The sequence below is a fragment of the Danio rerio genome, chromosome 5 (genome assembly GCF_052040795.2).
Source record: "Danio rerio strain M-AB ecotype USA chromosome 5, GRCz13ab, whole genome shotgun sequence".
Taxonomy (NCBI): domain Eukaryota; kingdom Metazoa; phylum Chordata; class Actinopteri; order Cypriniformes; family Danionidae; genus Danio; species Danio rerio.
The window spans coordinates 55,507,624-55,527,679 of NC_141025.1; the positions used below are offsets into that span (position 1 = coordinate 55,507,624).

Consider the following 20,056-nt stretch of genomic DNA (forward strand, 5'->3'; position numbering starts at 1 on the left):
TTATGTTTTTGTTTTTGGTAAATTAAATAATGTGGTTTTAATTTCATTAATTAATCTTGAAATATCACAATTAATTCCTAAAAAATCTATAAATACACTAAAATAAAAAAAGAATATTTAGTTTAAAAAACTTTTCACGTATATAAAAAATGTCTCTGTTATTTTTCACTTATTTTTATTGCACAGCATACGGTGTATGCCATGTCTAAAATTAGTAAAGATTAATTAATAAAACAAATGAATAAAAGGCATTACTATATACATACACTCACCATACAGACTCTAATCATACAATTTATCTTTATTCATTTTTAAGCCACAATAAAATTAATACAGCTTCTTCTATTAATGTACCTTAAGTTAAATATTACATTGTCATTGCTGTCTATTGAAAGTGTGTGTGTGAGCTGTTAATGGCGATCTGGGAGGGAAGGGGCAGTGAATCAACTACATCAGTGGCACCAATCAATCCACAATAATTTAGCGGCTGCTATTTATTTAATAAAATATTGTGAATTTACACAAGTACATTTAAATTTTACAGCATCTATCTACAGCAAAATCATATTGGGGTGGCCACAGGAGTGGCCAGAGTCTACACAGGGGCTCCACACCTCTTGGGGGCGCCCCTGGTAGTATTGCAGAATCAGACATTGTGATATCGATGCTTAATCGATTGCATTTGCATGTTTAAACGAATGGTCAAACACATGCGGTGTAGGTAAATTGGAGAAACTAAATTGCCCTGGGTGAATGAATATGTGTGTAAAACACATGCCAGGGTAGTTGAAGGTTCATTCCGCTGTGGCGACTTCTGATAAATCATTGACTTAGATCAGGGGTGTCAAACTCAATTCCTGGAGGGCCAAAGCCCTGCACAGTTTAGTTCCAACCCTGCTCCAACACACCTACCTGTAGGTTTCAAACAAGCCTGAAGGACTCAATTAGTTTGATCAGTTGTATTTAATTAGGGTTGGAACTAAACTGTGCAGAGCTGCGGCCCTTTTGGAACTGAGTTTGACACCTGTGACTTAGATGAAGGAAAGTAAGAGTGTAAACTAAATCAGTGTTTCTCAACCATATTCCTGGAAGACCACTAACACTGCATCTTTTAGATGTCTCATTTATCTGTGACACCCGTTACAGCTCTGTCAGTCTCTGCTAATGAGCTGATGATCTGAATCAAATGTGTTTGGTTAAGGAGACATGGAATATGTGCAGAGCTGGTGATATTCCAGGAATATGGTTGAGAAACATTGGTTATAGTAACATTTCAAATTAAAACCTCCAAGATTCTCAATCACATTCCAAGCCAATGTTATGCTGTCAAACATGACCTTTCTAATAGTTTCTCTTTTCTGTCCAGGCTCACCTTTACTGAAGTTACGTAACAATGACGGTCTCACCCCTCTGGACCTGGTCCCTGTAGGGGCTCTCCGTGAGGAGCTCCTCCACTGTGCAGAAGAACGAGACAAATTTCTGGAGTCTTCCTGCCTGGAGGTGCGGGATCTCCCTTTGATCGAGTGCTGCTCATGGGTGCTCGCCTGCTTGTTCCTCACCTACACTCATGAGCAGTACATATCTACTTACAAAACCCCCCTCACGCCTCTGGACTTGAGTCCGGATGTGTGCCGCTTGCTTATCCATCTGCGTCCCGGTGCACTGGCCTCCACCTGGGGGGATTCACGTGCGGTGACCCTGGCCGAGGACTTGAGAACTATGTTAAGTTTGGAGCAATACATGTCCAAGGTGAGCCCTGCTCTGAGACGCTGTCAGGGGGATCAGACCAGCCTGTTTGTGCAGCTGCTGGAAGACCTGCAGGCAGAGGGAGCGGCACTGATCGCCGGACAGTCTGATTCTGATTCCTTCTAGAAGATTCTCTGCAGATCATCAAGAAGAAATTGGCCTACTGTTAATCTGGGTTATACTGTGTAACACTTAAGTTTTTGTTGTTGCTGACTGGTTGTTAACATTTAAAGTGGAAATAATTATGTATGTTTTTTGTATTTAAAAAAAGATGTATATTTTTTGTTACATAATTATGCAATTGTATATTTTTATAAACCGTTATTCTCTTGCAGTTGTTCTGATGATTTTTCATATTTGGAATTCAAATAAAAATTAAGTAAAATAAAAATAAAGCTCATTTGTAATAAAGTTGAACTATTGTAGTGATATTTCGAGTCAATCTTTAGACATTCTATCAAGAAATTTGATAGAGTGATGTATTCGGACATAATTTTCATCAGTTGTTTGATTGGTTGGTTGGGTGGTTGATTTGTTTATTGTTTGGTTAGGTGATTTGATAGATTTTTTTTTCAACCTTTTTAACACAAATGAGGGGCTCTATTTTAACTATCTAGGCGCAAAGTCTAAAGCGCAAAAGCAAGGGAATGTCCAAATCTACTTTTGCTATTTTAAGGAGAGAAAATTAAGCTTTGCGCCCTGGCGCATGGTCTAACAGGGTTGTACTTATTTTCTTAATGAGTTCTGAGTGTGTTTTGGGCATAACGTGCATTAAATTAGTCAGAGTCTCATCTCACATTCCCTTTCACAGTCAGTTGCGTTGCACCATGGCGCATTTGCTTATTACATGGCGGACTTTGTAAGTGGAAAAACTGAACGCTTCACTAGCGAGAAAACAGTTAAACAGACCATCTGCAGCACGAGGATAAAGAATGAGCCTCCTTTATTCAGCCTCTTTACTTTTACTTCTTTACTTTTGTGGAAAAGGAAATGGTGTTGTACGCACTCCACTGGACATCCATTAGCCTACATATTTTTGTTTGTTAAGCGCAAAGATTAGTTTCAAAACTATTTCTAAATTCAGTTCTAAAAAGTGTGGTCACGTGATAATAAATAAGGATATGGTAAATAGATTTAATAATTTGTAAAAACTGGCTCCCATTGGCGTGATGCAGTAGGCACCTCAAGGTCTTGTTGCATTCCACAACTTAATCAGTTCATCCAGAAATTCTACATCCACTGGTCCTCTGTCAAATTACATACTCTAACTACCCAGAAACCAAACATCTGGCTGCTATCAAGTACTGTGTTATGAATTTGTTGCTTTCTTAATTCAATTAAATTAGTTTTAATAAAAGTAATTTCAGTTTATTCTGGGTTCACACCAAACGTACATACTTAATTCCATGTTTGGTGTGAGCCCAGCATAAATTAAAATAACTTTCATTAAAAATAATTTGATTAAACTTAAAATACCACACCAAAGATATATATCTGGCGTAAACACAGAATTACATCAGCTATAAATTGCATCAAATGACCTAGTATAACTTACTAAGTAATTTTTTTAACTTTAAAAAATTAAGTTGAAATCTGGTCAACTTTCTAAAAATAAGTAATAGTAACGTAAGTTGTTGTGATCATATATTTTCTTGGTGTATAAGGAAAGAATTTACCTTGTTAAATGACACACTATAAGTTTTGTTGTCCTGTGGTGTGACCTCCCTTCCCCCTATTTATTAAAAATGTCCAACAAGTCTTAAAAACAAGATATTATTATAATATAAATATAATATACAAATATATATTATTCATATTGTCAGGCCCGGATTGGCTAATCCGGAGGACCGGGAGAATTCCCGGTGGGCCGGTCCATTTTTTGGCTGCAAGGGCCGGTGTCCCTAGCTACAGAATCTGTTGCTCTCAGCAGTCACACTTTTTAAATTAATTAATTTATTTACTTGACCACAGTCTTCTTATTCATTATTTTACCGCAGCTCTGCTCTTTTTAGATATAACCAGCCTGCAGGTCAATGGTGATATTACTCAGATGAGTCTTTTCTTATTAAACAACTGTTGTGGTCCAGTGGTTAGCACGTTAGATTACGATGCTGCTGACATGGGTTTGATCCTTGTCTGAGTATGTTATATTTTTTTCATTTTTATTGTTAAGACATATAATACTGTTAGGGTTGTTGAACATTTAAAGTTCAAAAGCAGCTGTTTTCTCAAAAAAAGACGGGATAGTGTAATTAGAAACTGAATTGGAAATGACCTTATTTTAATATAGTCAGTCGTGAACTGACGTATGCCAGTCTGAGGCTTGAAACTCCAGGGCTGAAAAAGAGTCCCACTCCGGCCCTGCATATTGTTCATAATATCATAAAATATAAATATGAAGATACTATAACACTACATAAAGATAATTGTCCAACAAGGAGGATAAATTGCTCTCATGTTTTTAAGAGTTATTAAGGGGCATATACAAGGTACATTTCTGTAAAATGTGAAAGAAAAACTAGTGAAGGTATAAAAAATATATAATTTAAAGTTATATATGTATCATTATTATTATTCTTATTATGTTTATTTTATTACTCTCAAAGAGCATAGCAACTGACATGCATTTTAGTAATCACCAAAAATCACAATTTCAGCAAAAAAAAAAAAAGCATCTTTTATGTTTAACTAAAGAAAACAAGCCCCCTAACCAACAAACTGTAGTTGAATCTCTGTAAGACATCTCGCAGTCCTCTGATCCCAGATGATGGAGGAAACTCATATGTGTGCCATGTGGTGTTAATAATCAATCCCTTCTAAATGACCGATTCCAGTACAAAAGCAAGAAATCTACCCGAGACCTCCATGAAGAATGAGGCGCTTCCTGATCGTGCCCTTTTCAACTACAATCCGAGCCGGAGGTGAGGAGGGATCATCATGGCCAGGTTTGAGATTAGAACCCAAGAAGCTTCGGATGGTCTGAGTCTGACAGGCCAAGAGCGATGGAGGATGCCGAGGTTAATAAATAACAAGCTCAAGTGTTCTTGCTTTGAGCACGGCTATGATTATTAGCGTCTGGCAGCGCGGCCGTTTGTACTGGATCACGCCGTGTGATGCTACGGTGTCATATTGAAAAACAGCAGGGATCAGACAGCGAAGAAACAGCCAGACTAACAAATGATTGGGGGGCACAGAGGCTGAGAGCACAGGGGAGCCCCTTTGACCCCTGTGGAGGAACACACAGTCTGAGAGTGTGTGTGAAGAGCGCCTACATTGTGAGCTGTTCGCCAAGGAAACTTGGCTCTTGTTGAAAGCCTTGAAATATAACAGCACTCTGCTGAAGACGGAAGAAATGAATGAACTCTTGTGTGGGAAAGATGAACAGCTTGTACACACCTGTGTGTTTGTCTACAAAAGACCCACCACTAACATCCATAGGGGAGAGACCTTGTGCGTTCAGTATGCAAACACTTCTCTTTTTAAAGTACTCTTGTATTCATTGGTATGCAAGTTAAGATGGCTCCAGCAATACCTGCAATAAATCTTCAATAAGGCCTAGTAAGAGCTAGCTATCCTAGTTGTGTCTGATTGGGGTTTGGAATTGAACACCCCTGTTTTAGATCAAAGGTCTCAAACTGAATTCCTGGAGGGCTGCAGCACTGCATAGTTTTGCTCCAACCCAAACCAAACACAGTTGATCCAACTGTTGACCAAGGTGTGCAAGATTGTAACAGACTATTGGAGCTAAAGTATGTAGAGCTGTGGAGTTGAGTTTGAGACCACTGTATGAAATCTGAGAGCTCCCTCATCCTTCATTTACAGCAATGGTCCTGGGCAGTTGTCCTCAACCACCGGGCTGGATCAATTGGTACCAGGCCTAACAAGAAATCATTAATTATTTCGGTTTTATGTATTATCAGAATCTGAACGATCTTTTATTTTAAAAGGTCTTTTATTTTGAAAAATGACTAAAAGCTTGGTAAAATTTTGGTCACTTGAGGGCCCAGATTTAACCCACAAGCAGCAAAATCAGTAAAAAAAAAACAGACGTCTTTGTAAAGTTTCTTTGCTAGGAAAGGCCCAGTGAAGGACCCATGAACTGCAAAGGAATTTGTCAACAATACAGGTGAATCCACCATGGCTGTGGAAGAAGATCAACTGATAGAGAATACAAATGATGACAGCCTTTAAGGGGCTGTTCGGATATTGTGTCTTTTCTGGGGTTCCCACAAGTTTATGGTTTCTAGAGGTGCGTGGCTTGCTTCCAGACCAAATAGTTGAATGTATCCTGCCGTCACATTACAAGAATTGACCGATCAGTTCCAGCTTGTATGGAATGTACACATTTTGGTAAGACTAATGATCTCAGACACAACAAAACACACAAACACTGCAGTTCTTTGTAATTTTTTTCACAAATAAAAGTTGTATCAGAGTGACAGCAATGTTTTGTCAGCGTGTCTTCTTCTTACTCTTCTTGCGTGCATGTGTGTGTGTGTGTGTGTGTGTGTGTAGTGTAAAAACTTTCTAAGTTATTGTAAATTTTCTAGATTTACCAATAACAGGTGCATGCTTTCAGTAAATGTTCAATCATATTTTAATAATAAACAGCTGTTTTGTCTTTAAAATGATGCTGCATATATATATATATCCTCCTCCAGACTCCGGGACCCTGATTTTTAAAGCAAAGGCAAAGTTTTCTTTCATCAGAGAACATAAATTTGGAGCACTCACCAGCAGTCCAGTCTTTAGCCCAGACAAGATGCTTCTGACGCTGTCTGTTGTTCAAGAGAGGCTTGACAAGGAATGCAACAGCTGAAACACATCTTGCATACATGTGTGTAGTGGTTCTTGAAGCACTGACTCCAGCTGCAGTCCACTCTTTGTGAACCTTTCCCAGATTTTTGAATGGGTTTTGTCATCAGTTATCGCTATTGCTTGTAAACTTTTTTTTCTACATGAGAGCTCTGTGAAAACCAGCCTCTTTTGCAATGAGCTTTGTGTCTTGCCCTCCTTTTGCAAGGTGTCAATGGTCGTCTTTTGGACAACTGTCTAATCAGCTGTCATCCCCATGATACAGAACTAAGCTGAGAAACCATTTAAAGGCCTTTGCAGGCATTTAAAGGTGTTTTGAGTTTATTAGCTGATTATTTCACAATATTCTAATTTTGTGAGGTACTGAATTTTGGTTTTTATTAGTTGTCATCAAAATGAAAAGAAATAAACACTTGAAATATATAAGCCTGTGTGGAATGAATGTATACATTATAGAAGTTTTACTTCTTAAATGAATGAATTAGTCAACTTGTCAACGACCATATTATTGGAGTTACTTTTGATCTACAGAAATAATAACAAAACCAACACTAACTTTAAAATTCTAATATTTCAATATGATATTTCAAATATTTAATATATAATATATTAAATATAAATAATACTACTAATATTATTAATCATAAATAATACTACATTTTTTACAACCTTGTTTACATGCTTTAAGAATTGATTTTTATTGATGAAAGCAAGCAATAATATAAAAAAAATTAAACAAAACATCTTCAAAAGCAATAGACATAAATGATTCGAGTTATTCATAGTCTATCACTTAGTTGAAACTGTCACAATTCTGCCAACTGTGTTTCAGGCAGTCACAGTGAGCAGTATGACATCACAGGCAACAGGTTTTTTTTTAAATGACACACAAACATATCACACACATTACAATTTCATCAACATCTGACCACATATATTCTTTGTTTTTATATTTTTCTTTTTTTTTTTACAATAAGATTATTTACAAAAAAAGGTAAGGTTTGTCTCAAATAAATAGTTTAAAAATCTAGTATAAACGAAAGTGCCTTTAATTCTTTCCAATGAATGGACGTTACATTCTACATAGTTATCTCTCATATATAGATATCTATATTATTTACACACACACAAAAAAATCCACTTTGGTTTCCTTGCAAACACAGCATGTGCACTTTTACAAAAAAAAAAAAAAAACTTTTGGGATGCAAAAACCATTCGATAAACAAACCCACGGAACAACTTAAAAATCAACACACAGTACACAGAAACACATTCAGGCTTAGAAAACTATCCTTTCTGCTGTTCAATTTTTTTTTTTGGTAAATATATAACGCTGAATTGCCATCCGTGTCCTGCTCAGCGGGGATTGTGTTGTCTTTGTAATGGAATTCCCTCCACCAAATCAATGCTTTTTCCATATGACAGATGCGATATGGCAAATGAGAAGTCTGTAGGGAGTGAAGGGACAAACTTTTCTGATGTATCCTGCGCTGTGATCTTTCATCGCTCCTTACTCCAAAGTTCCTCAAAAGCACCTCATCCGTGACCTCAGAAACATGAAGGAAAGGAAATAACAGGAAGAGCTCCTAAAAAGCAACCCGCGTCCTCCTTTTTCCTCCACGGCGGCGTCAGTCGACCTCTGCCCTACAGTGCCCCCATGAGACCCTAAAAGAGCCTGTCACATGCTATCGACTTCTTGTCAAGCAGGAAATCCACAGCAATGAAAACACGCACAGAAATTTGCCCTTCAAGACTGGGATTTCTCGAAAGATTTGGCTCCTGTAAAACAGGTGGCTTTGGGAGTTAAAGATCAAAATTTTCAGCGGGTGCAGAAGGTCGAGTGGACGGTAGGGGAACACTACAGAGGAAGTTGCTTTCCAAACAAAATGGTGCTTGAAGACCCAAACAGACAACTTTATTAGCTAGATGGCACTATGTGGCATTATGGGACAAAGGATGACGTAAGCATGGCAGATTTTGTAGAGATTGACGATATATTGTTGGCTATATAGTGATATCGGCAGAATAAGCGCAAAGGGTTGATTTGTTTTCAAAAATAATTTAAAAAAATTAAGTGAGTTTTTCTTAAAACAAGCAAAATAGTTAGAGATGGATGATATATCGGTGACTATATATCGATATCGGCCAATAAATACTGTTTTTAATGTTATTTTTATCAGTCCGATAACAAAATTAGATGGTATCTCGAAGGATGACGTAAGCACAAAATATTGATTTGTTTTCAGAAAAAATGTAAAAATTAAGTGAGTTTTCCTTAAAACAAGCAAAATAATTAGATATGGACGATATATTGGTGACTATATGTCAATATCAGCTGATAAATTCTGCTTTTAATGTTATCGTTATCAGTCCGATAACAAAATTAGACTGATATCTCGAAGGATGACATAAGCAAAAATATTGATTTGTTTTCAGAAATAATGTAAAAAATTAAGTGAGTTTTCCTTAAAATAAGCAAAATAGTTAGAGATGGACGATATATTGGTGGCTATATATCGATATTGGTTGATAAATGCTGTTCTTAATGTCATCTGATATCTCGAAGGATGATGTAAGCACAAAATATTGATTTGTTTTTTTTTTTCAGAAAGAATGTAAAAAAAAAGTGAGTTTTCCTTAAAACAAGCAAAAATAATTTGATATGAACAATTTATCGGCCAATAAATGTTGTTTCTAATGTTATCGTTAGTTAATTAGGCTGATATCTTAAAGGATGATGTAAGCATGGCAAAAAAGCTTATTTTCTTAAGTTTTTGTCTTGTTTATAGCCCAAATATTAAAATAAAGTATTGAAACAAGAGTTTCTCGACAAGTAAATATATATATATATATTGATCTATTTTCAGAAATAATGCCAAAATTAAGTTTCTGTTCCCTTAAAAATGAAAATAAAAATTAGAGATGGACAATATATTGGCTTTATTATATGGTTATATTACCGTTATCAGTTTAAAAACAAAATTAGGCTGATATCTCAAAGAATGATGTAAGCACGACAAAAAACGATATTTTCTTAAAGTTTTTGTCTAGTCTGTAGCCCAAATATCAATTCAAATATTTAATCATTGAATATTTAGACAATTAAAAAAATTTATTTGTTGCAACGTGTTAGCTACTTTTGTACTTTGTCTAATTACTTACTTCCAGGGCCGTTTATATGGAAGTTGATATTTAGCCCCACCATGTTGGTGTTTTGTAACATCGAATTTTTATGAGGTGTGTCATTAGCCCAACGCTCAACCCCTAACCTGTAGGACCAGGACATACACTACAGACAATTGAGCTTACCCATTTCACCTATAGAGCATGTCTTAATACTAATGGAAAAAAACGTAATTGTAATGCATTACTTTCAAAATGAACCTTCCCCAACACTGTTTATTTATTGAATTACATCGGCAATGAACCAAGTAATCCTATCGGTCACAAAATACCATGTCGTTGTATCCCAAAGAATAATCTGCCAATGAGATAAGTAAAATAATAGTGTTTTTGGTTTGAAATAAAATTATTTTACATAACCGATTACTTGACATGTTTTAATTTTTTTGTTTATATTTGGACTACAAACAAGAATAAAAACTCTTAGTAAGAAAAGCAGTGAGGAGATGCGCTTTGATGATATTGACTCTGCCATGGCTACTATTGGTTGGAGAAGGCCTACAAGAAACAATCCCAGCATGCATCATTCATACTATTAAAAGAACATCAAAACGACGCAAAGATATCACAAGCCTTGCCGGCACAGTCATTTCTACGAGCACTTTAGTTCCAGCCATAAATCGGAGTGTAAAGGGCTCAGCTGTCGACTCTGATAACTGCCGTGGATAGCTTTAGATATGGCAGTTACTGCGCCTAGCAAATTATAGGGTGCAAACTGCAGCTTAACCAGCGTGGTTTTGCTTTCTGTAGAGGCGAGGTGTGTCGGCACAGGTGGGCGTATTATCAGCTGATCCTGCTATTTGTGGTAAGAGCGGCTCCCGTTGCTGCCGTAGAAGGACACCTTGGCTTTTAGAGCTGTCTGGCTAGTGGGAAGGGCTGACAAATAACCCAGACTGTTTGACTCTAAAAGGGGTCAAGAGCTTTTGCCGCTCTCCTCGGCACAAAAATAAACCCAAAAACGGACGGATGGTAATTAACAATGGTCCCATTTTCCCGTTTTGACCAAACTTTTTAACTCTTCCTGCCATGGAGAGAGGAGAAGAGAGAGGGAGAAGGACAGAAAGAGTCAGTCCTCTTCTTCTCCTTGGCCCTAGGAGAGTGTCAGAGGAGGACAACTATCCTGGGTTATTTTTCTTTCTTTTGTTTGGGCTGTGACAGGGGTCCACTTTCAGCTCTCGGTACTGCATCTGTTGAAATACACAAGCAAACATTGGTGGTCAGGTTGGCGGGAGTTTGGGGCTTTCAAAAACAGTAGTACAAGTTTATAAAATTGAAAAGATGTCACCATGGTGACGTCATGCTCTTGCATTTAGTATTAACAGGTTACAGATATGTACTTGAAAACAATGGTGGACTACAGGACTAGAGAAGTATACTGTATGTACACAAACTTTGTGCTTCGTTACTAAGTGGCATTGCCAACTACTACTGAAGGAGATGGAACAACAAACACTAACAATCTCCATTCACTATCACCCGGAGTTCTGACTGTGAAAACAGGAAATCCTCATAATCTCTGTCTGTCAGTCTACCACAAACAAACATGACTGTGGTTGTTAGTTATGTCTTCTGTCTGCAATTTGGCTACAGCCCACATGACAATCTACAGCACATACTGTCAGAGGTCCTCCAATATGATGGGATTTCTTATCATAAACTGAAGCAGAACAGAGATCTTAACACACTTTATATTACAAAAAAAAAAAACACTCATGTAATGTGGAGGACTATCAAGATAATCAGGACTTGACCAAGGATTGTCAGAAAGTGAGAATTGTCTTTAGTGAATGATCAAGCTGGGGCTACACGGTGGCTCAGTGGATAGCACTGCTGCCTCACAGCAAGTAGGTTGCTAGTTCAGATCCCGGCTGGATCAGTTGGCATTTCTGTGTGAAATTTGCATGTTCTCCCCATGTTGGCACAGGTTTTCTCCGGGCGCTCCAAAGACATGCGCTATAGGTGAATTGGGTAAACTAAATTGGCCGTAGTGTATGTTCATGAATGAGTGTGTGTGGATGTTTTTCCCAGTACAGGGTTGCAGCTGGAAGGGCATTCGCTGTGTCAAACATATGCTGGATAAGCTAGCAGTTCATTCTGCAGTGGCAACCCCTTATGAATAAAGGGACTAAGTCGAAACCGGGGCTTGACCGGGAGTGGGGCGAAATGAGAAAAATCAGGTTGTCAGTTCATCAATAATGCTTATTTGTGTTCACTACAAACTTCTTGGTAACTTACTTCAAACCTGAAAGTCCTTCAACCTAAGTCCTAAAAACTGGTGTGCACAGTGTGTATGGAGCCAGACTTAACAATTTGTTTTTATTTAATTATTTGACCATAGCCTCACTCTTTTTATCCATTATTTTGCCGCAGCTCCGCTCTTCTTATTTATTGTCTCGCAGCCTCAAGAGCAGAATGTAGCCTGCAGAATGATGAAATATCATTCCGGTAATGTAAGCACAGCAGTATCATTGTGCTCTAGCGGTCAGCGCGTTGCGTTATCAAGCCGCCGACCCGTGTTCCATCTTCACCAGAGATTATTTTTTTCATTTTTATTGTTAAGACATATAAAACTGTAAGGTTGTTGAACATTTGAAGTTCTAAAGCAGCTGTTTTCTTTAAAAAGACGTAATAGTGTAATTAGAAACTGAATTGGAAATGACCTTATTTTAATATAGTCAGTCGTGAACTGAGGTGGGCCGGTCAAAGGCTTGAAACTCCAGGGGTGAAAAGGAGTCCCACTCCGGCCCTGATTATATCCAATGAATGACCCACAGCACTTGCCTTGGGGATAGTCATGCATTTATACTTCTGCATGCTGTTTGTGTTGCTCTGCATTAACACTCCTAGAGCGTTAGCTGGCAGTAGATTCCTCTGTGTCGAGTTTCTTCATAGGTATTTTGTTTTTTCTGAACGCTACCTTAATGTACAAGTAGCTAAAACTCGCTCATTCAGAGGTGGGAACCGGCAGACCTGCAACAACTTTAATCATAAGGTAAACACAAAACAAAAGTTCCCATATGGAGCTCCTTCATGGGTCTCCATACTTGTAATCACTCCATCGAGCTTGCGGCTCTCACCACTGCCAAGCTCGTCACCAGTAGCTTACCCATCACAGAGCTTGCGCTATGCGTCGTTGGGACGTGTAGTTAATTTTTTTGACAAGTGCGCGTTAGTGTCGGCATCAGCCATGGTGAGGGCTATGCGACCGCGCGAAGGAGCATACGCGTGCACTTGAAGCAGAAATATAAATCAGCCTTTATGCGCAAATACTAGCCCACAATAAACATACTTATTGCTTAATACACACATAGGGCTGCCCTTGGTCACTAGTTCTGTTCATCATTTTTATAGACAGAATTTGTAGGCGCAGCCTAGAGACAAAGGGGGTCTGGTTCAGAGCCACAGGATTTCATATCTGCTATTTGCAGATAATGTTGTTCTGTTGGCTTCATCAATCATGGATCTTCAGCATGCACTAAGACAATTTGCTGCTGAAGGTGATGAACCAGGGAAAAGAATCAGCACTTTCAGATCTGAGACCATGGTGTTACATCAGAAATAAGTGGCTTGCCATCTTCAGGTTGGTGGAGAATTTGTCCCCCAGGTGGAGGAGTTCAAGTATCTTGAGTTTTTTTCACGAGTGAGGGAGGGATGGAACTTGAGATAAGCCTGGGAGGAACTCAGAGTAGAACCGCTGCTATTCCAAAATCGAGAGAAGTCAGCTGAGGTGGCTCAGGCATCTGATTTAGATGCCTCCTAGACACCTCCGTAGGGAGGTATCCTAGGCTTGTCCCCCTGGGTGGAGGCCCTGGGGAAGACCCAACATACACTGGAGGAACTATGTCTCTTGGCTTGCTTGGGAATGCCTCAGGATCCCTCCAGAGGAGTTGAAGGAAGAGTCTGGGGAGAAGGAAGTCCAGGGTTTTCTTCTGAGACTGCTGCCTCACAACCCGGCCAAGGATAAGCAGAATAAAATGAATGAATAAATGAATTGATGAATGACCCATACATGGATGTACAGCACTACATGAATATCTTTAAGGATGAAATATTTTTTGTTTGTTTTTCTTTGTTTCATCCTTAAAATAGCAAAAGTAGATTTGGACATGACTTTAGTGCTTTTGTGCCATCCGCTTTAAACCTAAAACAGTCAAAATAGAACTCAAAGTTAGCAACATGAATACAGCAGAGGGTCAGGTAACAGAGCTGGTACAGGTATATCAAAACCTGTATGATAAGTTTTTGGCTTTAAGAGTAGCTGCATATCTACATGGGTAAAGAAGCAGCACACTAGGGTTTAGAATTGAGCTGGAATGTAAAGAATACCAGCTCATGATTCCCAGGGTTGTCACCAGACTAGCATTCACTTTCAGACAAACAAGACAACAACAGTCAGGTGCTTTTGAGTGAAGACGGCATATCACTGGTTTTCTCTCAGATCTGGCCCTCAAACTGTCTGACGTCATGCTTAGACTCTAAGAAATGTGGTCGGTGTACTGCCAATTCAGCAGCAACATCAGTCACCACCTACACTGCGGAGTGTGTCCATCTCACTGCCATCCATCTTCTAGGTGTGAGATTGCACATTCAAACACTGCAGCAGTAGCTGAGCTCACATCACATGTGATCCGCAAAAGGCTGGAATGACGCTTTTTGAAGTAAAGGATGAAACATTTTCAGTGGTATATGTTTTTTTTTCTCTATAAAGTGAGCTGGTCTGCCTAGTTGTTTGTGTGCATTTTTTTCATAAAGACAAAAAGATAAAAATGTACGCATGAACATGAATATTATATATACTATTATATATATCAGAGGTCGCGTTAACTGAATATTTTCCGTCATTGACAGATTTTTTTCAGCAGTGACGGAAAACTCTGAAGGTTATCCGTCCATTTGACAGTTTATGTTGAGGGTGAACTATTGCAAGTATTGTAGCTAACTAACTCCCACTCCTGTCCAGCTGATGGCGATTGCCCTTGTTTTGTCTCCTCTTTGTTGCGCTGGCTGAAGTGGCGCTACCCAGATAGCAGGTAGTAATTGGCCCGAGCTCGGCTGCCCTTTGGCGCCTCCGGCTCCAAATCGGCATCGGCGAGTGCAAGTTCATTATTAAAATATGAATGAAAAAAGTGATTAGAAAATATGCAAATTAATTGACGGTCAATAATAGGTTATGATGGAATTTTTACAACCCTCTCCGTCAAAATGACAGACAATGAGAAAGTCTAATGCAACCTCTAATATCTATATATATATAGATAAGTATACTATCGTTAAGAAGTTAACATATATATATATATATATATATATATATATATATATATATATATATATATATATATATATATATATATATATATAATAACATATAATATACAGTTGAAGTCAGAATTATTGCAAAGATTTTTCAACACATTTCTAAGCATAATAGTTTTAATAACTCATCTCTAATAGATCATTTATTTTATCTTTGCCATGATAACAGTAAATAATATTTGACTAGATATTTTTCAAGACACTTCTATACAGCTTAAAGGGACATTTAAAAGCTTTACTAGGTTAATTAGACAGGTCAGTGTAATTAGGCAAGTTATTATTATTTTTTTTCAGAAATCTAAATTTTAAAACTTAAAAAAAAAAAATAATAATTTTGTAAATGTGTAAATGCCACTAAAAAAAAAAAACTTTAAACAGTGGTGTATTATTTTCGCATTAAATATTTTAAAATCACACACTCACTAGCCACTTTATTAGGTACACCGTACTACTATGTGCTTTGTGGTATAGATTCATCAAGGTACTGGAAATATTCCTCAGTGATTATGGTCCATATTAACATGACAGCAGTTGACACAGACAGGTCAGGTGCACATCCATGATGTGAATCTCCTGTTCCTCCACATCCCAAAGGTGCTCTATTGGATTAAGATCTGGTACTTAGAGGCCATTTGAGTACAGTGAACTCATTGCCATGTTCAAAAAGTCAGAGATGATTCTCGCTTTATGAAATGGCGCACTATTCTGCTGGTTGTAGCCATCAGAAGATGGGTACACTGTGGTCATAAAGGGATGGAAAAGGTCAGCAATAAGACTCGGGTAGGCTGTCGCGATGACACAATGCTCAATTGGCACTAATGGACCCAAAGTGTGCCAAGAAAAATATCCCCTACACCATTACACCACCAGCCTGAATCTTTGATACAAGGCATGGTGAATCCATGCATTCATGTTGTTGACAGCAAATTCTGACCTTACCATCTGAATGTTGCAGCAGAAATTGAGACTCATCGGACCAGGCAAAGTTTTTCCAATATTCTGTTGTCCAATTTTAGTGAGCCTGTGCAAATTGTAGACGCAGTTTCCTGTTTTTAGCTGTTAGGAGTGGCACCTGGTGTGGTCTTTTGCTGCTGTAGCCCATCCGCCTTAAGGTTGGATGTGTTGTGTGTTCAGAGATGCTCTTCTGTATTCCTCGGTTGTAACAAGTGGTTATTTGAGTTACTGTTGCCTTTCTATTTCTACAAGGCACTTTCGCCTACAGAACCGCCAATCACTGGATACTTTCTCTTTTTCAGACCATTCTCTGTAAACTCTAGAGATGTTTGTGCATGAAAATCCTAGTAGATCAGCAGTTTCTGGAATACTCAGACCAGCCCATCTGGCACCAACAACCATGTCACGTTCAATGTCACTTAAATCCCATTTCTTCCCCATTAAGATGCTCGGTTTGAACTGCAGCAGATCGTCTTGACCATATCTACATGCCTAAAACGAGTTGCTGCCATGTGATTGGCTGATGGACAGCAGTTGGACAGGTGTACCTAATAAAGTGATGGGTGTCTGTATAATAGTAATTAAAGTTACATTTTACATTATCTCTGCTTATACATTTTCATATGTTGTCTATAAATGAGAATGGTCTGTAGAGTACCTTTAAAAATATTATTTAGTGAAAAAAAATAAAAGCAACACATCATACTCCTTAACATGAAAGGTACATTTTGCACATTAGCAAATTCCTGAAAATATTGATACATGCAATTACTCCAAATCATAGTTGCTCAAAATTGAGCCCATTTTAAATTGTTATCCTAAATAAATATTTATTGAAGTTTGACAATGGGGCCATGCAGCTACAGCTAGTGTGTTTCTGGAGGATTTGAGAGCGGCCTGGCATTCGTCTTCTTCAAAGCGTACTTTAAATTGCAGCCTAACGGGGTCATTATTTTCGTATTCACTTTAAACACATCAGGGTCGCGTCTGACTTCAGAAGCCTCCCTTGAACTGCATGTAAACAAAAGTTTGCGTGTCAAGGTGAGGCGATGAAGATCGACATTAGTGAATCTAATGGAAGAAAAGAAATGAAGGCAAACAACAATAAAGGCTCAATCAAAAGTAGCGGTAGAAAGAGAGCGTGGCACGTCAGAGGCTCTATTACACTTAACTGCTGACAGTTATGCCACCCTGTATGGTGCAACAAGCACCGCAGCTTTAATGACAGAGAGCTGTCCCGACCAACATAACACGCCGCACTAGTTATAGTCAAAGAAGCATGCGGAGAAAGTAAAGAAGGCAACAATAAAAAGAAAAGAACTTTAGTAGTTGGAATGAGGGGGGTTAAAGTGACTATGGTGAGATAGCAATTTGGAGCAAGTGCCGAGCACAAAGAGAACATCCGTGGAGACGATGGGTAAAGACCTTCCGCTGCTCAAAGGCTGCTCCACCCTCGCTCCGCTCCCCCATGTTGACAGTTGCACTACAAAACACACTTTGAAGTTGCGCTCTTGCGGAGGGGGCGCCACGCACGCTAGCGCCTCGTTTAGCAGTGTCAGACGCCGTCCCGGGACCTGCCGCAGCAGAGTATGCCATGTCGTCCCGTTGCTAAGCGTGGAGCGGGGTTTGAAGCCACATGGGCGGCAGGCAAATATAAATAAGTAAATGAAAGCTGAACATTTTTAATGATACTATGCTATGCTGTTTATAGAGAAGGAGAGAACGTTTGCCTGCTTCATCTCCAGTGACACCTAACCTTTCTTTAGGGGCATTAAATGCTCTTCTAGAAGGAAAAAAAGGGGCTTGGAGACGCCTACAGACAAGCTCACAGCCATTGTTGAGAAAAAAAGCAAACGTTTTGAGGTGAATAGACAGAGCAAGAGAGAAAAAGAGGAAAGTTGCTGCTAACTTTTTTATTTTCCTAAGGTAAGGGGTACGCTAATTACTTGTTTAAACTGTAAATAGAAACCACTAAAGCAGCAAAGATGGGGCTTTGATATGCACCGCTGAGGAAGTTTCTGCACCTTGGCTGAGCCAACAGGACATACTCCTGACTAATGCACTGTCTACATTAAAAAAGAAACTGCTGTGGTATGATCACAAAATTGTCAATGTATTAACTTACAGATATGGTGCACAATTAACAAGATAATCAATGTATTTATTTGAAGATCTGGTCTGCAGTGTTCTCTGTTCATGCTTACATTTAGGAATTGAATCCATGACTATACATCATGCTATTTAAGCCACTGGGTTTTGACATTGTCTAACATTCTGTTGGTGTCATTATATCACCAAAGCAGTGCTGACCAGTTGAAAAAAGGACTCTACAAGACCTCTGAAGTTGGCCTGTGATATCAGGCACCACATGTTATGTGTTAAAGGGTCACGACAACCAAGCACATTTTTTGAGATGTTGACAGTCCCACATGATATGTTGATATGTCCCATATTGCTAAAAATACTATTAGGACAAATATATTTAGCTAACAAGTGAAAATTGGTTGTTTTTGCGTTGTTTAAAGCAAATTAGTTTTTTCTGGTTTAAAAATGCATTTTGAAGCAACCTCACGTTGATGAGATCATTGTGTAATTTCCAGTGTGGAGATTGGCTGTCTGTACTGGCCGGTACAAAGTGACTTCATTGAGTTTTAAGATTACATGTTCATTAATTCATGAGAAAAACCAATCAGCGAGCTCTTGTTTGAATGAGGTGCAACTTCATTAATATGCATGATCTAACTTCGAAGACTGTTTTTACGCCATGTTATGTTGCCGACTGTAATTAAAACAAGTAGTTGAAGAATAGTTTGGAAACATGAGTCATAAGTGTTGTGTTTTTAAATGTGCCACAACGAAGGTTTTGTTTCCGTTTCTCTGCAATGAGAGCACAGCTCGCGTGTGGACGCACATGTGTGGATTACAGTGGTCTGCTAACACGCGACAAAAAATACATTTGTAAGGAACATTTTTCACCCGAGAGCTTTTCAATTCTGGAAGTGGTGAAATCCGGATTTGCCACTTGTTTTCTTTTAAAAAAGATGCAGTCCCAGTTTGTGTTGCTTGTCCTGTCTCTACTGATTTGGTAAGCGTGTTTTTAATGAGGATTTTAATTCATGATCTTTATATTTAAAACAGCAGTTTTAGTTTGGTCAAGATGTTTGGCCAAAGGAGAAAGCTTGACTGACATTTTTAATTTACTAGAACTTCTATGTTAAGCTGCTTTGACACAATCTACATTGTAAAAGAACTATATAAATAGACATGAATAAAATTGAATTGTTTGAATGGTGACAAGTTTGCATTCCTGAACTGATAAATGGAAGATCATAAAATATTGCACAATTTTAACTTCAATTTTACTGAATAAACATCTATTGAAATGCACATTATATGTCTGACTTTACTTTTAAGCTATATGTAGATACAAACACCTGGCTTGCTAGAAAAAGTGTCTTGGTAGGCTAAATCTGCCAGTGTTCAGACCGCCAACTGAATATTTCCCTGTACAATATACTGGGTGTGACCACGCAGTCAAAATGATATGAGCCATTAAGGGTTGATGTATATTTATATTATCTGCTATTTTTATTTTTAATGTTATTATTTAACAAACCATTTTCCACTATTAAAAAAGCTGACACTTATTTAGACGATATGATCGAGAACGTTGACCCCCACAAACCTCCCTGTAATTTGCACCCTCTCAGTGTGGCTCACATCTTTACCACTGCCAATTGCTTATCATCTCATCTACGCACACCACAATGAGTGGCCTTGTTAGGAGATAACATTATTTGGTTCATCTATGACTAACAGGAGCATCATAAATGGCAGTAAAGGGGATATAGTAGACCTTTTCTTTTATAGTATGTCCAACATCACATGTCTAATTTTTAAGGTTTTAGAATTAATATTGAATTTGTTTCATTAATGTGATGGTCCCTTATGTACATTGTCCTTCATATAAAGGATAGTTGTCCTCGGCAGTATATAAAAGTCTTCGGTATGCTACTTCAAATGTTAGGTACAATAGCAGCCATGG

At 38.2% G+C, this 20,056-nt stretch overlaps 2 protein-coding genes across 8 annotated transcripts in view; one reads left to right on the top strand and one right to left on the bottom strand.

Annotated features, from left to right (window-relative positions):
• The window catches only part of slf1 (SMC5/6 complex localization factor 1), a 65,508-nt gene extending 63,351 nt beyond the window's left edge, over window positions 1–2,157 (top strand). For all 3 annotated transcript variants that reach the window (XR_015491751.1, XM_087254128.1, XM_087254129.1), the window contains one exon: window positions 1,367–2,157. Coding sequence is in view for 2 of the 3 variants with exons in the window: in XM_087254128.1 (XP_087110254.1) it covers window positions 1,367–1,872 (506 nt within the window). In the remaining variant the exon portion in view is untranslated. The remainder of the gene's footprint in view (window positions 1–1,366) is intronic.
• Window positions 2,158–7,587: 5,430 nt separating this feature from the next.
• mctp1a (multiple C2 domains, transmembrane 1a) overlaps window positions 7,588–20,056 on the bottom strand; it is a 257,558-nt gene continuing 245,089 nt past the window's right edge. For all 5 annotated transcript variants that reach the window (XM_087254125.1, XM_087254124.1, XM_087254123.1 and 2 more), the window contains one exon: window positions 7,588–10,931. In XM_087254125.1, coding sequence (XP_087110251.1) covers window positions 10,860–10,931 — 72 coding nt within the window. In that variant the 3' untranslated portion in view covers window positions 7,588–10,859. The remainder of the gene's footprint in view (window positions 10,932–20,056) is intronic.